The sequence below is a fragment of the Ammodytes marinus genome (genome assembly GCF_949987685.1).
Source record: "Ammodytes marinus genome assembly, chromosome: 6".
Taxonomy (NCBI): domain Eukaryota; kingdom Metazoa; phylum Chordata; class Actinopteri; order Uranoscopiformes; family Ammodytidae; genus Ammodytes; species Ammodytes marinus.
Genome location: NC_137235.1, coordinates 23,669,263 through 23,692,312, shown reverse-complemented (window position 1 = coordinate 23,692,312; position 23,050 = coordinate 23,669,263). Strand labels below are relative to the sequence as shown.

Below are 23,050 nucleotides of genomic sequence, written 5' to 3'. Positions count from 1 at the left end.
CTCTTTCCGCCATATTGCAGAACCGGTAAGATGCCTTTTTCTACTGTCACCTTCAATCTTTAAAGTATCGCAAGCATCTGAACGTTAAAATCCAAATTTTTGTGATCATCTTGAGGTATAGGTGCGTAGCAATGATTTGGGATGATTATGGTCTCGATTGGTGAAACTGGTGTAAAAAGATTTGGGCCACAAATGTCGGGTAGCTGCCCCTACTCTCGGCCCTGGGACTCGGTGCGTTCACGGCGCATTCATAGCTTTTTTGCTCCGCGACCAAATTAGTGTAATTTTACTTAAAACACATAAACCCTTTAAGCTCTTTGATGTCCGTGTCTTAACACATTTTGTACACTGTCGACGCCGCTTTTTACTGTTGTATCTGCGGATACATGCAATGCGAAATGATTTGCTATTACAGTCCCTAGGCTAGGTAGCTTCTGTGTGCTCAGAAAGCACCATGCTTTTTAGTGGGAGTCTCGTAGTCGGATTAATTTATTCAGCGTGTCAAGGAAAGGTTAAATTACATTACGTGAGGTAAAACTCAGCTGCCAGCTGTACAATGTTTACCAAACGTATGTTAGCTTTCCGATTTGTTCTGGCTGCACTGGCTAGTGTTGCTAATACGACAGTAACTGTCGTCACTTTATCGAAGGCAGCAAGGCTTTGCTTATTAGACGTAACGTTGTTATCCATCATTTATACACTAATTAACGCTGTGCATAAAACTGGCGCCGTTTCCAGTGTCTTACTTATAGAATGATCCTACTTACTGTATAACCCGCTCTAGTCCTAATATGATGGAGGGGCATCTTTTGGCGCTGTGAGAAACACGTCAAGTCTCCTCTAGTCTGTTAAGCTCTGGCTGTAATGAAGTTGAATGGAGACACTGGATAAGGGGTCCTCGAGTGGGATATGGCTTTGCTGGTTTAAGATCTTGCTCATGTATGTTTTTGCTAACCTTATTTTTTCTTCTGATTGTCTGCAGGCATCATGGTGCGCATGAACGTTCTCGCAGATGCTCTGAAAAGCATCAACAATGCTGAGAAGCGTGGGAAACGCCAGGTCCTCATCAGGCCATGCTCCAAGGTTATTGTGCGCTTCCTGACCGTCATGATGAAGCACGGTGAGTGACTGTTGGTGCTTTGGTTTAAATGAGTCAGTGGGGAACTGGTACCATGTAATTCTCGACCACATAACATTAGAAGTGCTTTGATTTAGGAGTAGATACCATACGAGCTGTTGTACAGCAATTGGCTAGGGATGCATATCAAAAACATGTATAGGTCAAAATGTGGTCAGCATCTAGTGCAAGAGGGTCTTTGAGTGATAATTTCTTTTGGCCCTGGTGTTTCAATTTTATTTATCTGATATTCAGCTCATCAGTTAATGGTTTAAGGGAGAGTTTGATCACATTCTTCTTTGTTTTTCCCCTCCACAGGTTACATTGGTGAGTTTGAGATCATTGATGACCACAGAGCTGGAAAAATTGTCGTCAATCTCACAGGCAGGCTGAACAAGGTAAGTACTTAATAGTTGATACAGTTCACTACTTAATAATTTTATATAAATGCTAAAAAAATGGCATAACGGGTAGCTCAAAGAGTAGCTCTTTCATGTCTTCTAAGCAAATTCTTGTATTTAATGTTACTTTAAAAGTGTGATGCCCTTGGTCACATCTGCTGTGATTGTCCAGATGGCAATATGTTTGCAATTTTACAGCTAGAACATATGGCGCATCTTACAATATTCAACCTGTAGCTTGTTGCTGCTTACTTAGTGTATGAATGTGTAGTTTAAACCAGTTATTTTCTCTTTCAGTGTGGTGTGATCAGTCCACGCTTTGATCTCCAGCTCAAGGATCTAGAGAAGTGGCAGAACAACCTCCTGCCCTCAAGACAGTTTGGGTGAGAATCACGTACATTCACTTGTAAAGCTGCGTGTTGGAAATAATTCAGTCGTGAACCATTGGATAGAGTTTACACTGTTCTGTCATGGTCGTTGTCCTGCACCTTATACGTTAGTTACTAAAGTGGCTTTACTTTCCTGCTCAACTTGCCTGATTTGACGCTTGCCTTAACTCTTGGTCATTAGGTGTGGTTGCGTTTAAAAAAAAAAAAAATAGTGTATCTATGAATTTCTTAAATGAAAAACCGAATAAAGTAAATTATTATAGTCTCAAATTCCCGATGTGTTGAGACAATTTGTAATAAACTAAGTACTGGACAACATTACTTTATTTTCCAAAATTGTTAATAGTGTTTTTAACAAGTTATTGCTAATTTGATCAGTGTCAGAGCAGCTGCTAGTAGGAGGCAAGAAGTGGGTATGAATGATGGCCATAATCCCTCAGAAGATGTTATTCATTCTGTACCTGCAGGATTACTGCCCTAAAGATACAGAATATGGGATAAAAAGACGCTTTGATTTTGTCAGTTTGAGTTAGTTAATTTGTGTGGAGTGTCTGGTGTTCTTGCAATTTTCAACAGACTTTGCAAGGGATACTATTGTCACTATTATAGTAACCAAGTTCTCTGCACTCTTATATAATGCCTAAGATCATTTTTTGTTTTTTTAAAGATGGTCTAATGCAGTCAGTTTTGAGGTCTTTACTCTGTGGCATCTTTGTTTAATCAGTTGATGGCAGGAAATAGCTAATGAAAGTCATGAATTGGACTGAAGCTCATTGATGTTGACAAGGTATCTTAAGTGGGATATATGTCTCATATTTGTTGTGGACTTAGTCGCATGTAGTTGGTCGATCATCAGTGTAGTGATTTGTTTCACGGTTCATTCATCAAATAAATTGACCTTTTGGGGTTACACCGGTTTGTTTTATCACTTTGGATTTGTTGTCTCACCAAATAATTTTCCAAATGATGTGCACAACAATTTACCTACCTGCCTGTAGTTGTTTTGGGTTGACTGTCATTTACCTATAGAGTTGTATAAGACACTTGTAGTTGCAGTCTGACATGTAATGCCTGCTATAACCTGCAGGGCATCGTGCATTAGTACATTCTCCTCTTCACTTAAAATATGCAACAACTAAGTGTGAAGTGGATGTCATAAATCTGATGGAATAGGCTTTAATCAGTTAAATATAAAGGAATTATGTTTTTAAAAAAATTCTAATGTAGATGTGTTGGATAACCTTATGTTGCTCCTCTACATAAGGTAGACTGACAATTGGAATCAAGACAATACTAAACGGTGTTTATTATGTTGTAGTGCTGCTGTTTGGTTGGCTTTTTTTCTTCTGCCTAATAGGTGGAACATTTTTTTTTCTTCTTCTTGATCTACCAGTTTCTATACAACAAATATAATTGTAATCCATATGAAAGATGTAGTCATGTACCACACACTGCCTGTCTCGTTATGTTGAACACTGCCAATGTGAAGTCTTCTGAGTTGGATGGTAACGTGCTGACTTGTTTCCACAGATACATTGTGTTGACCACTTCAGCTGGCATCATGGACCATGAAGAGGCCAGACGGAAACACACAGGAGGCAAAATCCTTGGATTCTTTTTCTAAAATGTTAACTGCAAATAAAAAACCAGGGGCAAACTGGTAGTTTTACTGTGATTTATTTATACAAAGAGGAGTCTGGAGTGGGGCGTTTTTAAAGAGTGAAGCTTTTGACAGAGGTTCAAGTTTTTTTTAATTCATTTATTTTGCTTGTTGCCTCACCCTCTGGTTCAGGACAAGGTGACAGAAACCCTTCATTTAACTGTGAATGCACCTTTTAAAGATGAAATGACCATTGGTCGCTTAATACTTGTTAAGCTGAAATACTGGTAGTCAATGGTAGTTGGCCTGTCTCTGCTGACAGAGGAAAAAACTTACCATAACTGAAAGGTGCTGTGTGCATGTTGACACTTGATTGTTTACCATGTTATGTTACGCTCTATATTTTAACTGTCATTTTAGAATCAAATTCATACCAAAGGAAACCCGATGGCTCTCTAAGCCGACACCGCGGTGAACTTAGTTTTGAGTTGGATAATTGACCTTCATCCTCTCGTCACCATCTAATGCCTCGTTTTCACAGAGTAGAGCGGTTCGGTCCGGGTATTTTGGCTTTTCATATGCCAAAAGTTGGGTAGGGTACGGATATAAGCGCACCTAAACGCTCTAAGCCGCTCCTAATTTCCGTACTCCTCTGTTGGGGTACCGGGTGCCGAAAAGGCGGAGCTACACATGCCGTCCGTTTATTGGTCGAAAGAATCATTTCCACCGTGTGTAGTCACCTCGGCAAGACTGAAGAGTCTTGTGTTTTGGCGAAAATGTGAGCGCAGCACTGTTTGTGTGGTGTTTTTCCTTGGCATTAAATGACTATGTCACGTAGCTGCTGCAGCCAGCACTGTTCGCTCACTGTCTTTATCAGTTGCACCGAGCCGTCTCTGTGCGTTTACGCTCACAACAACACGGGGAATAAATAAAGAAGCGGCTGGTTTGACCAAGCAAAAACGAGACCGCTGGCTTGACCACAGTTGTTCCACAGCCCGATAGTTTGACCCATATTCTGGCGGTGTTTTAGCAGTCCAGCCTAAACCCCGCCCTACCAGTAAAGGTAGGGTCGGCGGTGGAAACGCCACCGAGATTCTTAAAAGTGAGCTGTCCGGCTCTAAGCTGCTCCGACCCACTCTACTCGGTGTAAACGAGGAATAAAACTAACTCCATTGTGTTGTTGGATAAGAGCCTTTACACGGGAAGTCCCTGGTTTTCTTTCTGGTATTAATTTGATTCTAAAATGACAAAGTGTAAAAATATAGAGCAAAACACAAGGTGGTGACTTAACAAGTCCTAACAAGCACATGATTGTTTTTTTTTTTTAGTTATGTTAATCTTAACTGTCAGCAGAGGCAGGCTAACGCAACCTTGACTACCAGTATTTGAGCTAATGTAACTAATGAGTGACGGATAGCCATTTCTTCTTCATGGAAGGTTTTCTGTCGCCTTGTCTTGAATTCAAGTGAGGCAACAAGCTGAACAATTCCTTTGAAACTGCACAGAAATGCAATAAGTAATGTATAACACAATTATAATTGCCAAAACATAAGGCTTAGTATGTAACCTATATTAACCATGAGTTCTAATTGAATTCTAAACCATACACTTTAAAAATAAAACACGTCAAGCCTTGTGTACTGAGTGAAGCCAATATATAATGGATTGGGCAACATGATTACATAACTGGATGCTCGTTAAACTGGAAGCTGAATATTAGCTTTGGACACTTTGGAGAGTGAATAATAGTTGGAGGAAGTTTGTGCCCTACATTATTCAGTGCGAAATAAGACAAGTTGCTCAATGTTCTGTTTGGTTACTGGTTCTGAGAAATGTGTGTGTAATACTTTTATCAGTCAGCCCACCGACTGCACCGGTTGAGGCATGTGGGTGCCTATTGTCACTGCAAAACACTAACAGAAACTAAATGGTTGAGTGTTGTGAGACATACTTCAGAAGGCTTTATCTATAAACGCTGTATACCTGACCCATACATAACTTTTGTTCTAATAAGCATGTCGGTGTCGTAGCTGTGCTCCCAGCAGCCATTAAGGACTGCCACATCTTTACCAGCTTGTGAAAAGCCCTGTCTTTCTGCCATTTGCAAACCTCTCGCCGATGTAACCTTTTTCCGGGGTCCTCTGTGTGTTTTGTCTTGTCCCCAACCTCTTTGGAGTCTGGCTGTTGCCCTCCCAATTGACTCAGAATAGTAGAAGTAACAGCCTGCTAATGCAACAGTTCTGTCGAAGTGCTCCTTGTGGGCTAAGAGTACACTGACTGGAGGCTTCCCTCATGGCTTCACAGCACTTAAATGCTGCCTTGTAATAGAAGAAAACAAACTCTTAGTCAATTTTAAAGGTTGGGTATACACGCGAGGATGCCAAGCATAGAGTTCAGAGGAGCAGCAGAAGTACATCGCTCATGCTTTGTTAGTTGTAAGCTATTTGACATTTAACTATCTTGTATCAGCCACGTTAGCATAACAAAAAAAAAAACATTGTCCAGATAGCTTGTGAACAGTTTGATAGCAATGGTATGCACAAGACATAGAGGCAGTTGCAACTGGCAAGTTCTACCAAAGCCTCAGACAGCCCCACTCTGTCTTCTTTGTCTTCACTATGAACTTTATAATAATAAAGAAGCAGAAATACCATCAAAACTAAGTCTATGTTAGCACTTTCTAAACGCACTCCAAGAGGAAATGAGAAAAAAATGCTTTAAAAAAAGTATTTCTGGTGAACTTTGGAAAGTGACATTTTCATACCCTTTCAAGGGGATTAAAGCATATAGTTTAATTTCTTTTACATCTCCTAGATTACTATGTTCTTACTAATATAAATCTACGGATGTGAAATGAAAATGCCACGAGAAATAGCATACATATGAAATATCACATAAGACTGCATTATTACCAAAGTAGCCTTGTTCCAGAAAGTATGAAAAATGACTTCTCAGAATAGGAATGGTCTGTCTTTGTAGATTATGGCTGACTTGGTTCATTCAAATGAGTTCTGGTATATAGTAAATTAAATTACACTTTGAACCAGATGGTAAAGAGTGAGTTAATGAAAAGACTACATTAAAAGGGCCCTTATTTCCCAAGTAAGAAAACTTAATTCAAATTGAATTGACATTTTGAATAGCCAATTACGGAAATTACTACAAATTCAGCTCTATGTGATTTCTAAGGAGTAGCCTACTTCACGTGGTTCATATCTTATTCCTATATATATTAATGATGGTAGATATAATGTATTGGTCTTTGTAATGTAGTATTTCTGTTTATAGCTTTCTTTAATGAACACCATTTCTCATAAGCCCCGAGACTAAAATGTGTTGAATGTCCCCTGTTTCACAGAATTAAGTGAATTTCAAGTGTCTATTGCTAATTCAGACATGGCCCAGGGGCACAAATCCAAGTAGTAAAATGTATATATAATTAGTCTACAAAAAACTAATACACACCATACAATTTTAAGTTTTCTGTTGCCTTTTTAACTCCTGCTAGGTTGCAAAGATCCAATTTCTGCGCCAAGATACTGATGCAGCAGCCTCTGTCCTCAATGGCAGCTATGGCTGTGTAGCCATTTATTGAAGAGGTTACAGCTGATAAGATGTAAAAAAAAAAAAAAACTTTAGAAATTATGGCTGTTGGCTTCAAAAAAAAAAGACACAAAATAAATGTTAGTAGCATTGGCATTGAATAAGAGAAGAGAAGCTAAAGTGGAAAATGGGCTTTTGTTATAATGCCAGCATTCATGTAACCTCACCTGTATTCTTCTCCACGGTGAATGTCATTCAATAATTTATTAGCCTACACTTCAAACCCCGGTTTTAGCTCCCCATGAGAAAGTAGCATAGACATTTGTAGCACCTTGTGACAGTAACTCCCCCCCAAACCTCTTATTTGGTCCATGCTTCAAATGGAAATGGCTTGAGGATAAAAACATGTACAGTTAGAAAGTCATTCCTGCAACACCTCAGCCACAGTGTGTGTTTGAAGACAATATGCCACCGTACATCTTGGGATGGGATTTCACTGCCTGGCGGCCTCCAGCATGTTTCTCCGGTCACCATATGGCTGCTGGATCCCTGAGATCCCCCCTGTAGGCTGTAGAAGACACAAGGAGATGTGCAGCTCTCCAAACAAATAGAATACATTAATACTGAAACAAAAAGTCTGCTGTTTGGCCCGCTTTGATAGAGAGCGTGCCAGAGGGAGCTTGAGAGTATCTCGGCTCTGTCTTTGAGAGCCTTTGTTAGATGCACAAGACTGAAAATACTATAAGCCTACGAAACATGATGACATAATTAATGTGTGCATAATATTTTCTTTATCAGAATCAGAAAAGTTTTATTTATTTAACCTTTATTTATACTCGAGATATCATTGAGGGGTGACCCTCATTAGCAATGATGTCGAGAAATGATTATTATTGTTAGATATTGCCAGGTCACATATACTGTAGGTTACAAAGGAATTTGCCATGTTCTGATGGAGCACACAGTTAACATACAACATAATCAACATAAATAAAATATATTTTTTAGATATATTCACCTAGAAATAATTACCAACAAACAGACACAGTTGATGTGAACATCATTTGTAATAAGACCAAATCAATTACCTGCCAAAAAACCCAAATCATTTTGCAATTTGCAGGTAAAATGAAATTTGAAATTAATTCAACAACTTTTTAATGACTATATTTTACCATTAAGCAGGTTACATGAACACTGGGTCATTTGTTACTTTTTCTTCTGACATCCCCAAATCAATGCTTACTGGGTTTTTCTTGTGCTTTTTAAAAAGAGGCCTATTGAAAAAAATATTTGAATGTCTTTCTCTTTTTTCCTGGAACATTTCTTTCAAGAAACAAAATCCTGGTTGAACTGGACAACAGTTTTAGGGACTATTAGAAAGAGGTGGGAAGGTGAGGTGTATATCTCAAAACCTGGTCAGGTTGCAATTACTATAGAATGAGTTAGGTGCATCATTTAGGTGTTGTTTAATTATTGTAAAACAAAAGTTACTGTCACTGTGTCAAGAATTCTAGTCAAGTGTGAACTAAATGTTTTTTTCCCCCGCGCCTCTCCTGTGTTGAAATAGTGCTGCTGTATCCACATTGATTTTTGCTGTACTTTGCTAACCTCTGTTATTCCTGTAGACAAAATCTCCTTTGCCTCCAGTAAATCTCTTTGGTGACTGGAGCTGAGAAATGAGAGGGCTGCGAAATGATTTGCTGTCTGTGTTCTTTCCCCGTGTGATGGCATATGGAGCGCGAGCAAAGCAATTCGGTGCTGCAAAATTCCTTGCGGGGAGAAAGCATTTTACAGTTGACACCGAGGTCCTTGTGCAAACATTGCATCCATTACCATGGAAAAAAACCATCTGAGTGTGGAAAGTTATTAGCTGCTTGTCATCGTGGCATCAGTTTTCATAGAGTCCTCTTGTCCAGCTGTACTGTGGATTATTGATGGTGTCAAGTAAGGTCTAATAGGAGTGGTGGCTTTATTTGTACATGCAATGAAGTTCCTCTACTGAACACTTGAGGGCAGTAGAAATATGTCTCATCTTCAGTATTCCTCCTTTGGTCCTCATACTGTATTCAGGCCAGGCTGTTCGGAAGGCAGCAGGACTAATTAGGATTGATTCATAGATAACAGAATTAATATTGGAATTGCAGTAAAGCATGAAACGTGGATTCAGTCAAAAGAGAGAAATATCTTTTTACCCTGACCCTATATGGTCTTCTGTCATCATGAACCACTTAGGGCAGGGGTCCCCAAACTACGGCCCGCGGGCCAAATGCGGCCCGCGGCCCGCTTTTTATTGGCCCGCGGCCGATTTTAAAAAGATAATGTAATTTTTTTTTTTTTTTTTTATATATTTTTTTTTTTTTTTTTTTTTTTTTTTGCATTTCTTAGTTAACCCACTAGTGCAGGGGTGTCAAACACTGATTGATTGGTCCGTGGCACATTTTAAAAATATAATGTAATATGGCGCTTTTAAATAATTTAAATGCACTCATTATATTACAGACAAATATGTCCCATAAAAGAAAATGAGCAACAAGCCCATCCCAGAGGACCCTGCATAATATTTTATTTTAAATTAATATTATTATGGAAAATCTATGCGTCCTTCTCCAATAGCTTCTAATTCATCTGACACAGTGTCTCCATTTTTTTTTCATACAAAATTCTTCAGATTTAGCCTCTTAATTTCCCTCTCAAAGTGCACCAAATTCATGCATTTCGCTTTAAAAACTTTAAAAAATCTCCCGGGGGGGCATACCCCCGGAGCCCCCTAGGAGGGTCGGGACCTCGGCTGGATACTATTTTCACCCTGCTGGACATTGGACGCAAAGGCAGAAAATACTGGGTGTATCATTGCCATATAAACAAGAGGGGGAATGTGTCTGTTTAATGTGCAAAGAAAGTGTTGCCGTGAAGAAGGATTACAATTTACGAAGACACTATGAAACTAAACATCAGAGCAGCTACATGTCCTGATAAATGTGTTATTTTTGCAAAGTGGCCCGGCCCTTCGTAGATTTTTCTGTATGTGGCCCTCAGTGAAAAAAGTTTGGGGACCCCTGACTTAGGGTGTCACAGCGAAATGAGGGAGAAAAACAAAGAAGATTAGAGAGTGTATGTGCAAAAGTGAAGTGACTCATTTTGTAACTTATAATTGTATTGTATTGTATACTTAATATCAAGATGAAAAAAAAGGGGTGGGGGAGCAAAGTCTGTTGGATATTAAATTTGACTCCTTAGCAGAACTTTACAAGAGTCGTTTAAGGAAACAATGCAGCTCATTCATTCTCTTAAAATGTGATGAAACTAGAGACATTTTATAACCTTGATCCGTTGCACTGCATCTGAATTTTTTGGGGAAAAAAAGTTAAATCAGAAGCCCCAATCGAAAGCAGACGGTACCCTTTGCATCAGCAAGAAAATGTGATTTCAGTTTATAAGGTTAAACAGTCTTAAGGCAGGGGCATCTTGTTGTACCAAAGCAAACACATCTTGTTTGTGTAACCATACTGGCTGCTGCATGAGATCATGTGCATTGCACTTCTACTTCCAGTCATATGATTTATTCCACCACCCAACACAGCTCCGACAGACACCATATCTACAAACGAGCCGGGGGAAATTCAGGAATAAATGGTGGATCAGCTGAGAAGAAGATATGAAAATGTATCTTTTGTAGAGAGAGGATAGGAGGGGACTGTTGTCTCCCCAAATGAATTCCCACAATCCAAGGTGAAATAGAGGGCTGTGCATTGCCATGTGGTCATTTCACTGATACACTTATCTCACGTTTTCCCCTCTCTGCCCTATCTTTGTCGGTATGCCTTATTTACTAGGACGAAACCAGGGAAGGGGTAGGAGCTCTGGGTGGGAAGTGTGAATGTGTGTTGGTTGGTGTATTCATGGTTGCGAAGGAATCTGGTGTGCATATGATGAATGAGATAGTTAGGAAGCAGCGAATTTATGGCTGTGAATGCAGCCATCCATTCTACCTTGCAGTCCCTGGCTGTCCTCAAGGGCATCGTGCTCCTCCGCTCCTCCGCTCCTCCGAGGCCCATCTTAGGTTAGCCCACTGGGGATCCCACCACCGCTGCTACTGCTCCTGCTGTGGAGACAACGCCTGGTTGGTCCAGGTAGCAGTAAATGCCCCTAACCCCAGTAACAGTAAATTAGCAGGCAATGAACACAAGCTGCTAATGTACATATAATAACAGGGAGGCCAAGAGGTACCAGCGAGAGGCTGCCATTGTTAATTAAGCCTCTCATTTGTCCGCTGTAGATCACCTTGAGCGTTACAGTGCAGTTTGGCCCCTTTGTGGATGATGTAGCCACAGTGTGCCCCGCAGTAAATCACATCGCAAGAAGTGATTAGTGTGTCGGCTTAAGCAATTAATGAATGAGTATGTAATGCTGCACACTCATAATATCGTCACATAGCATTTTACTTGCACTGACCGACCGTAGATTGTTTTTTTAAAGGCACCAACGCACCTAAACAACAAGGTAGGTAAATGGCCTTTACAAAGTCCCAAGTCAACGTTTTCTGACATGACACTTCTACACTTCAGGACATTATAATGCTTTTCAAAACCACCATTTCAAACAAGACTCTTATGACTGGATTTTGATCTGACAGCAGTTAAGGGTTAAAAAAAGCTTGTGATTTAGGTTAAACAAGCCCCTAGCCCCTATAGTGGTAGAGGCTGTGCTTTAGGCTGGCATTAGTATGCTAGATGCATACAATTTCAATGTTGACAGGCAGCAGATATGTTAACCATGTTCGTGATCTTAGTTTGGCCCTGTTGTTAGCATACAGTCGTTTGCTTATTTGTACTGTAGCCTATACGTAGCTCTCTGAACCCTTCAGTTTATTTGGCAGTGTTCCACTTACAGTTTTTGATGTTCCTTTATTCCTGTTGAGTTTAAATGCAGTTATCTTTGACTTTGGGTCATTGCTTTTACCCTTAGTATTTAATCATGAGCAAAAGTTATGGACACAATAACATTCCCCTTGGCAGTTAGCAAAAACGTTCATCATTTTGGGCTAAATTTTAAACTGTTCATGGCACTACTAGACATGCTTTCCAAGGTTCACTCCCTCTTTTCACCAATGTATTACAATTCAAATTTGGGGAAAACAATTAATATTGTAATAATAGTTGTTGATATAATTCAGTCTGGACCCGAGTGGTGGACTGACTGACTGATTGATAGCATGTCTTTGGATTGTCTTGTCATTGTCTTGATTGCCCATGTCAGTGAGATACAATTTTTGTTCTCCCAATAATCCACCCTGACCTCATACTTAAAAACATTTTTTGCAGCGTAAAACTACATCACACTACTTTATACCTCAGCTCCCCTCAAGTAACAGTTGTATATGGTTTCATGCATTTGACCAAATGATCAAAATGTACCCATAGCACCACATCGTATAGCATTGCACCGCATTTTGTGTCTGCCCTTCATTACATCAGCGCATATTACAATCTATGCACATCAAACTATACTAGAAGATGACTGGATTTCTTTTCATTGAAACATTTTAATCTGAATGAGGTGTTGGAAAGCTGTCCCAATCATCCCCTGCAAGTCCTTTGCTTCTATTGCCATCACATACTTGATGGACATTTTTCCGTGCACTTACCGCTGTAGGCTCCCATCTGCCCAATACCTGCGTGAGTTTATTATTCACAGGTGGTGAATCATCCTCTTTAAAGTTGTGTATTCTCTATTTTCTATTATGCCCCCATGAATATAAGCATTTCCTTTACCAATATTATGAAAATACCTATTGAAATAAAACATAGCCTTGCCCTTATGAAAGCCAAAATGATTTTCACTAAATATGTTAATAGTTTCAACATCCATCCAAGCAACCTGAGGGATGCAGAATAACATCTGTACAACCTTATCTCGAAAGACTATGATAGAATTAGGTACACTTGCTGCTTCTGCTTTGGCTTTTGCTGCATTTTTTAACAGTTATTGTTACATTTGATACTTTTATTCAGGATAACTCACAGTGAGCTTGTTTTTCGTGTTTATTCAAGGACACTTTGACCGTAGACTGACACTTGATGGATCCATGGGAGCTGAAACTTTGGTTCAAAGGTGGAGTCGACGATAACGGAGAGTGTTTGTTGTGAAAAACACTTTTTGTCAAAATCAGTTCATTTCTCCTCTCGATCCTCTACCTACCTGTACCGCATGTGCGCTGATATTGTGTGTTAATACACAGGAAAGGCTCTGTAAACGGAAATGTTGTTAGCTACAGTGGACCCCCTTTTTTATACACACTTTTGTTTACAGTTATGTACAGTTCAGGTACAGTTTACAGAGGCTAAGCTGTGTATTAACACTGGATTTTTTTTCAGCGTACACACACACAGTACGGACAGGTTGCCGATCCTGAGGAGATAATCATTGATTTTGACAACAAGTGTTCTCCAGAGTCGCGGACTTCACCTTTAACTGACTCTCAAACCACTTAGCCGGACCAAGCACTGCTGCCCAGTCTATTTGTGGTGCGATTTCTCTGTCAGTATGTGTGGGTAATTTGGCCTCTGCACTGCCGCCAATGCCCTCCCAACACCAACGACTTTGTGAAATGACATCACTTCCCCGAATTACATCATCCTGCTTTGCGGGCAAAACATAAAAGACATAAATGTTGTGGGGCCAGTAAGGCCAATGAATCCTGTGACTTTGTGCTTGAAGAACACTAGTGGTCTGCGGGGCCCGTGTGACAAGATGGGTGGGCGTACACATATGTTAGCCAGCACAACTGGAAGGATAGTATTGTTCTGGGGCACATGTGCAGGTTTGTGCTTTTATGTGTTTATTTGTGTAAGTGTATGTGAGTGTTTATGTATTTGCGGTGTGTTTGACAGAAAGCGAGAGGCAGCAGCTGTAGCAGCCGGGGGGGCTCTAGAAGACGTCAGACCCAGCTGGATGCCTGGAGGGGAGGTCATGATGTGTTGACAGCTTCCCCAGGCAGATGAGAGAGCAGAAGTGGCTCCGTCGCTCATATCCAGCTTATGTAGATGTCGCTGAAGATGGCACAACACAACACATCACATTAGGTTTCTCTGTAATTAACACTTCCCTAAGGGTTTATTGAAAGGTAGGTCTGTCTGATGGGGTATGCAATCTGCCTGTGTGTACGTGTAGGCATGTGCCATCGATTCTCAAGGAAGTGGACAAATATTTCAGAACTAGTGTGTGCGTGCAGAAGTTGCAAGGTTACGCTCATACAAATAGCTATTTTAAAGGTACAGTGTGTAAAGGGTATTGACGTTGTTCAGAACAAACTTGGTAGAAATGGATTATAATATTCACAAGTAGCCTATGTTTTAATGTGTATGCTCGCTTGAAAATGAAAGTTGTTGTTTGTATAACAAGAGAATGACTCGTTTTTTTTATATAGAGTGGGTGTCCGCTGGAAATGTTGGATCACTAAGAAGTACTATAGAATAAATAACTTAATACATCCTCACCTCATCACTTGATGGTGTGGGAAGACTTGAGGTAGTGGTGTGAATGATGCCATCTTTAATTACTAGCTTCTTGTCCTTAAGAGAACGGGATGGGTAGACATGGAGCCTGCACTCTGATCTGATCCTGATTTTGAACATGGTCCTGAGTTTAATTATCTTAAAGATACAGTGGCTTGCAAAAGTATTCATACCTCTTGAAATTTTCCACATTTTGTCACGTTAAAACCACATATGTAAATTTATTTTATTGGGATTTTATGTGATACACCAACACAAAGTGTTGCATCATTGTGAAGTGGAATGAAAATGAAACATGTTTTTACATTTCTTTTTATAAATAAAAAACTGAAAAGTGTGGCGTGCTAAAGTATTCAGTCCCCTGAGTCAATGCTTTGTAGAACCACCTATCGCTGCAATTACAGCTCCAAGTCTATTGGGGTATGTCTCTACCAGCTTTGCACATCTACAGACTGATATTTTTTGCCCATTCGTCTTTGCAAAATAGCTCTAGCTTCAGATTCAGCATCAGATTAGATGGAGAGCGTCTGTGAACAGCAATTTTCTAGTCTTTCTCAATATTCTCAATTGTTTTTAGGTCTGGACTTTGACTGGGCCATTCTAACACATGACTATGCTTTGATTTAAACCATTCCATTGTAGATATGGCTGTATCTTTAGGGTAGTTGTCCCTCTGGAAGGTGAACCTCCGACACAGTCTCAAGTCGTTTCCGCCACATATTGCATTTTGCATTCAGACCAAAAACTTCAAGTTTGGTCTCATCTGACTATGCTGTGCCTCCCACATGGCTTGTGGCAAGGGTTGTGGGAAGGTGCTCTGTTCAGATGAGACCAAAATTGAAGTTTTTGGCCTTAATGCAAATCGCAATGTGTGGCGGAAAACTAACACTGCACATCACCCTGAACACACCATCCCCAATGTGAAACATGGTGGTGGTGGGAGCATGCGGTGGGGGTGCTTTTCTTCAGTAAGGACAGGGAAACTGGTTAGAGTTGATGGGAAGCCATGGAGCCAAATACAGGGCAGAAAACCTGTTAGAGTCTGCAAAAGACTTGATACTGGGTTGGAGGTTCACCTTCAAGCAGGACAACTACTCTTAACATACAGCCAGATCTACTATGGAATGGTTTAGATCAAAGCATATGCATGTGTTAGAATGGCCCAGTCAAAGTCCAGACCTAAATGCAATTGAGAATATCTGGAAAGACTTGAAAATTCTCTTCATCCAATCTGATGCTGAATCTGAAGCTTGAGCTATTTTTCAAAGAAGAATGGGCAAAAATGTCAGTCTGTAGATGAGTAAAGCTGGTAGAGACATACCCCAATAGATTTGCAGCTGTAATCCCAGCGATAGATGATTCTACAAAGCATTGACTCAGGGGGGCTGAATACCTTTGCACGCCACACTTTTCAGTGTTTTATTTATAAAAAATAAATAAAACCACGTTTCATTTTCATTCCACTTCACAATGATGCACCACTTTGTGTTGGTGTATCACATAACATCGCAATAAAATAAATGTACGTGTGTGGTTGTAACGTGACAAAATGTGAAAAATCTCAAGGGGTATGAATACTTTTGCAAGCCACTGTATATAAATGAAGGTTGGTTACATTCAAGCCATCGCCAAAGGAGTTGACACAAAGTTGATTAAGCCTATCAGGTTCAAAAAGCTCTCTGTATTTCTCAGTTCGGCAGCTTTTACAGACAGTGTTGTTGCAATTACTCGGAATTACTCATTTGAGCGACTGGGGCGAAGTTACTATAGCTTTTATATTGGGGCAGCTCGGTAATTCCAGATTGCATCACCTCTACCTTCCCAGAATCAGCTCCATCCTTCTCTCACAAAGAGATCTAGTGACTGTCAGCTCCACTGGCCCTCATCATTTACGGCCTTGAGAAACGACCTCCAGGTGCAAGGGTCAGAGGCAGATGTAATCTGGGCAGCCATCCCACGATTTAGGTGCCTTCCTATTCGCTTGGCAGCCTCCATATTGATTTGATTAGTTGCTAATTAAAACTTGGCAGGCTGGGGCCGGGCGCAAAGGAGATCGCTCAATTAGCGAGGTGTCAGAGAATCTAATTCTCTCTCACCCTCTCCCTCTGTCTTTCTCTCCCTTTCGCCTTCCTTCTCTATCACACATCTCCCTTCTGTTTTAATGAGTATAAAGGATGAGTGAAAAGGGGAGGGAGGATAACTCTGCGAGGAAGGAGATCGAGCGCTCTCAAGAAGCTAAAAGCATTCAGCCCTGTAATCCTCAAGCTAATCTTTGCTTCAAGATGCAGTTTGTAAGTTGTAAAGAAAGCCCAGTCTGCCAGTGGACGTTTGTTTGGGCACGTTGCCTCCAGCAGGCCTCGCTGCCTGCTACTTTTTATTCTCCTGGCAAGACAACCAAGTAGCACACAAGCTGTTGCAGTTTTTAGTGGCGTGCCTCTGGGACAGGGACTTTTTTTTTTTTGTTCGTCAATGCACCAGATTTCCAAAGCTCTGTAGATGGGAATAGTGTTCTATTATGTGGTCTCCTCTGAATCCTTTGTTTCCACTGAGGATTGAATGTATGTTTCGATACCGCTTTTTTCATGGTGACATTTGAGGTATTCTTCCTGAGCGTACATCTCACACGTTGCATCTTTGAGGAAACATCTCTCTTAGAATGAACAAGCTGCGTCTCCTGGTCCTATTGGGGTTGACTGTGCCCCTTGCTGAATTCAGCAAGTTCATTTTATCCAAAATGACTGACTGCCTGCTCCCTCAGATCCTTGTCTTGCTCTGTCTTCAGCCTACAGGGAGAGGGGATGACAGGCGCAGAAAGGCGAACTCTTTAATGCAGTTTTTTTTAATCAAAGACATTCCTTCAAGGCTGCGAACCTGATCGATACGTTTTAGCATGCGCAGACTCCTTTTCGACCTTTGATATATGTGCACTGCGATGTGTTCAATTTGTGAACCACATACGGCCTGAATATATGTTGCAGATGGGGAAGGCGAGAGGGATCTATACGTGGGACTATTTGTTTATGTCGTTATCAGTTTGCAGCAGGAGCCTTGGCTTTTCTGATTCTTCTTCTTTGCTTCCAGCGACTCTGCGTCTCCAGAGTCGGCTCCCACACGGCTTTTCAATCGGCTCTCCCAGCAGCTTAAATGGGGGGAAGGTTATCATTGTCATAACGGATTTAGATACTGTATGTGACTCTAACGCATATCGACTTATACGGGCACACACACACACACACACACACACACACACACACACACACACACACACACACACACACACACACACACACACACACACACACACACACACACACACACACATTCTTCCATGATGGGAGATGCTCTTTCCGGTGAGGAGAGCTGTTATGAGATTTCACAGCAGATATGGAGACATTTCTAGCTGCTGTCAGAAGGATGAATGAGTAATAGAGCAAAAGGCAGATGGATTTTTAGAAATCAACCGTCATGTTTGGCTTATGTAAGAAATAAATGCAGTTTTGTTCACTTCACAAGCCCACAGAGTTGCAAATGAAGACCACTTCTAAAAAGTCACACCCACACACAAACACATAACAGCTCTCCTAAATGTCCGGATTGTTAAACCTGGCTGCCATCAACCCACTGCTCCTGGCACATTAGACAAGGCCTGCATTCATTAGTCAACTTCATACTCTTACATAATGTTTACAAGCAGCAGAATATGTGACGGCAGAGACCTTGTGCATCCAGTGAAGCTGGGTCGGGGCGCTGACTGCAGGAGAGCTGTCTACCTCAGAACCTGATTGATTATGGCTTTAACAACGTTCCTCCATTTTTGCAGTAGAGCAGCGCAGCCTGAAATGTCAGCGGTCGCCAGCCGTATGTGCCAATAGCAAAAGCTCATAGGCTGGCACTGATTAGCTTTGAATGAGCCTGAAAGGCAACCTGGCCTGCCGTGTACATAGTAGGCTATTGTCTGATGCCTGCATGGATGCACACTAGGAGCATATTCCCTTGACATTCTTGCATAATGTGGACAGATTAGGCCTATCATTCATACAAAGGCTCCTACAGATTATATTAATACAATGTACCTGCTGAGCGCACATACATCAATATAATATCCATACTGTAGTGTGAGACCGTTAAGTATATCATCTGGGATTCTGATTGTATTGTTATATTAAAGGGGGGCTCAAATGTAAAAAGTAGAGGTCACATACTTCCCTACACCTATGAGGTCTATGCAAGAGTGTTTTTGAATAAAATAAAATGAAATAATACAGAGTAATAATTGTCTTCACCTTGCCGTTCAAGATGTACTGTCATACTGTTTTACAGAAGTGTCCTTTATTATGGTGGTTAATGGGTAAATTGCTTTTTGGTCTTTTTCTTAGTTCCAGTACTGTGATTGGCCACTGGGAAACATTGGCAGCAAGGCTCTGTAAAGCCGAGGGAAAGTCCTATTAAACTAAGGGATCATTCTCTCTAGGTTCATCACTACGAGTGAACCCTTTCACAGTAACTTTGTTTTGACATTTTTATATGTTGTTCCTTCATGGCTGCTTGAAGATTTAAAATCAAGATTGCATTGGGCTTTGAAAGCCAGTATTAGTCTGTAATAGCTCTGTAAAATCAAAAATATAGTCATATTCAAATTAGTAATCTTTGCCTCTCCAGTCATCCACATCATATCATCCCTTCATTGCTATCAAGATACTCAGTTAACAATAGAAATGTTCCCACTCACCTCTAGTGGAATGGATCCATTTAAATATCTTGGGTTTAATATGCCCAGCCTTGGGATTTTGTGCTTCCGCCTCAATGCCCGATACAATTGAGATGGTATATTATGCTCACAGCATAGGAAAACAAATTCCAAGCAACATCTCAATCACTCCGGATATTTCCCCAAACACATTATCTATACGTTTCCTTGGAACATCTTCAGTGGAAAGCAATTCCAGAGGAAACAGTCCACAGAGGACCCTTTCCTTTTTTTCTCTTTTCTATTTCAGACCAACTGTGTGTGGCTACCTGTAATGGATCATAGAAAGCACCGATCAGAACACATCCACTGTAATGTCCCTTTGGGTGTTCATTATCTTAGTTTAAAAATACAATCTCTAAGGAAGTCAGTGTGTGTGTGTGTGTGTGTGTGTGTGTGTGTGTGTGTGTGTGTGTGTGTGACACACAGGGAACAATAGGACACATGAAATGGGCAGTGATTAATAGAGAGTGTGTGTGCGACAGAGAGAGAAAGTCTCTAGATGTAATGGAGAAAGTGAGAGAAACAGGGAGCCATACATAAAAAGAGAATCTGAAAGCCCACACAGACTGAGGTGTGTGTGTGTCTGTGCGTCAGGTGACAGGGAGGGATGGGGACATGGGCAGGTCCTGGTAATGAAGGACTGATAAGTCCCTATTTCCTGGGCCTGGGTTAATTGTGCCTACAGATAAAGGGTAATAAATTGTCAGGGGGTAATGGCAGGAGCCCGGGCTGGGCCCTGTACCACATTCATCATGGCTGGCTGAGCCCTGCGAGCCTGGCAGGCACAAAGGGAAGACAAGAGGGAGAAGAAACCTCACATGAATGGAAGAGGATGTGATGTTAAGTTGGCCTGTCTTAAGGCTTCTGCACTGTGCTGTACTGTGGTGGAGCAAAGACGAGAGACGGCTCGCTAATGAGGCTTAAGAGAAAAATGAGCGGAAACTATGAAAACTACAGTGAAGTGGAACATTTAAAGTGGATATTGAAGCATATAAGGATGAATACAATCATCTTAACATTGAATGTTCCTTACACAATACTGACTATAAACAGTGGTTGTGGAAGAAGTCATGAAATCCATTACTCATCTAAAAGTACCATAACAGAAATTAAATTAAATTGAACCTAGTAATATCAGCAAATTATAAATAAAGTAGCAAAAGTGAAGTACTACGCTGTTTAGTTTCCATCCTGTAAAAGATGGTTTAAACATACATAATACTGTATATACATGTTGTATACTTTAATCAACGTAAAACATACAATATTTTGCCTTATAATGTGGATTAGAAATATAAAGTACCAACGTTCCTCCAAATATAGTAATTATACTTAATTTAATTTTCACCACTGGCAAACATCGATGCACGCAATTTCAAGGGAAATTCATCTGCTGTTAGTATACACAAAATCAGTGTACTTTGAAGAAAGGAACTGATGGATTACTATACTGAACCTTCAATTGCACCACGATTGCATTGTATTGTGGGGTGTGGGTAAGTGCAAAATAGCACACTTTAAGACGAAAATAATTTTTCTGGCCAAGTCAGAGGGATATTGACAACATGATAACAGAGCATAGAAAAGTAATATTTTGCAACACGTTTATCAATAGAGAATCAATAGTTGCGGGTGTCCTCTCATTTAGCATTGTGATTGTGCTCACAGTGGTTGCGGAGGAGGGGAAGGAGAATTGATGTCCATCTTTTCAATACACTATTGAAAACCTTGAGTTCCCAATTCCTGTAATTTTTTTCATTTTACAGATATCGCAAGAGCAATGTAAGACTTTTGACGTCACCCACTGTGCACATAACAGCTTGTCAAGGCTTATTTAATAATGTCAAAAATGCCTTTTCATTCAAAGTAAAATCCTGGCAAATTCTTAGTTCCTGAGAGGTCGATCTCTAAATAAAAGGGATGTGGAGACACTGATGTTAGGGTACATGTGCTAGTCCACAATATATTAATTGAGAGCAAACAAGGTATGCATGGCTTCAGTGATAGTATAGTTCATTGCATAAAGAAACAATTCAAAGTGCATGTTGTAGTCGGACTCAGTGTGCCACCTTGCCAGCTTGACAGAACACTTCTTCACACTGAGAGATTGTGGTGGTTGGAGATGGGTGATAGAGCTGCGGTTGAGGAATGATGCATCCCACACATTATACAGCAGAGCTGCCCCCACACAGGAAGTTGATGTCTTCACCACGCCATGATGACACTTAGTGTGGCGTGACATATGATGTGTGTACAAACATAAGCACATGCGCCACGGCCGTTCTTCCTTTTTGACTGTTTTATGTGGGTCACACGCGGTGTACTGGGGCGCAGCGGGGGGGAGAAAGGACGTTTTTCATGCAGGCCATAAAGGACAGAAAAAACAATGCCCTTGAGATGTGACTTTGCTGTCTCAAAGGAAATCACCACACACAGAGTTATGTGGTACACGTCCGTGACATTGGACCGTTAAGAAAAAAGTTGAGTAACTATGTGTTCTTTCTTTAGCGTTGAATAAAATATTCCCCTCTCACTTTTCTCTTTTCATTGAATCTCATGTTGACAACTAGGAATGTAACAAGGGTATTTTAATGAGATGGAAAATAGTGTGTTAAGCAAAAGTGTAGTTGAATTGCAAGCAGATTTTCCCGTCATATACATTTTTCCTTTAGGGGAATGAAACAAGGCTTGGATAAACTACGATAATTAATAGGCCTACCCTCTGATCAAAACGTCATTTTAATGACTTACAATGGATCATACAAGTACGATGGCGAGGAAAATATGGGCCATTTGTAAGAGATTGAGTCTTGAAAAGTCAGAGAAGAGATGAGAAGAGAATCTGAAAAGAGAATAGCTTTAAAATAATAAAAAATAGGACAAAAAGTTAAAGTGAGGAAAGGACAGGAGGGACACTGAAACAAATCTATCATAATCATATCTCTTATCACTATCTATCTATTCAGTTCTAATGCAATCAGTTGAATCGCTTGCACACAACTTTGAGACACAAATGGCCCTACTGACCAAGCTGGCTATTTTGTCACTGCTGACCTTTGAAGGAAAGCTCCAAATGAAGCTAACATTGCTTTGCTGTGTTAACAGTTTTATTGATAAAAGTATAAACCACTCTGACAAAGAGTAAAGTTTTTTTGAAAACCTGTTTTCAACCAAGCTTAGGCTACTATCTTGCTAACTTACAGTAAGCCACAGCTGACCAAACTACTGTAGCTAGTAGTTTACCAACTAGTCCTGCAAGCAGTCACTATGACACTATGATCAAATTGCACAGACATGCATGAGTTTTGATGTGCCACAAGGTTCTGGTGTGAACAGGCCTTAAGACAGGTATTGATCTACGGACAGCAAATTGCTTAAACAGACCAATGTGCTTCATTTGGTGTGTTTTGGGGGGTTGTCTATGTGTTGTGTTCTCACTTTGCAGCATGTTCTTGTTTGTTGTCGTGCTAAAACGGGGAAGATATTTTCTTAAACGCTTTTGTTTTGTCTCTTTGCAAGTGATTTCTCGAGCTTAAGCTCTCAGGGCCTTCAAAAGACTATGTAGAGCAACAAATGCCTCCCTGAAAATAGTCCACAACAAAATAGGCTATACTATTTACTCCTGATTGAGTTTGTGACCTGTTTTCTTCAGCAGGAAGGGGCTTATGGCACAGCTCTACCAGTTTTGGTGTTTTTATGGGGTTTGTTGTCAATGACAAACATATTGAATATT

The 23,050-nt window shown here is 40.5% G+C and overlaps 1 protein-coding gene across 1 annotated transcript; it reads left to right on the top strand.

Annotated features, from left to right (window-relative positions):
- On the top strand, positions 1–3,567 carry rps15a (ribosomal protein S15a). Its single transcript, XM_080029154.1, has 5 exons — positions 1–25; positions 983–1,120; positions 1,436–1,515; positions 1,816–1,901; positions 3,438–3,567. The coding sequence occupies exons 2-5, from the start codon at positions 988–990 to the stop codon at positions 3,529–3,531; spliced, it is 393 nt and encodes a 130-aa protein (XP_079885280.1). The 5' UTR covers positions 1–25; positions 983–987; the 3' UTR covers positions 3,532–3,567.
- Positions 3,568–23,050: the final 19,483 nt, after the last annotated feature.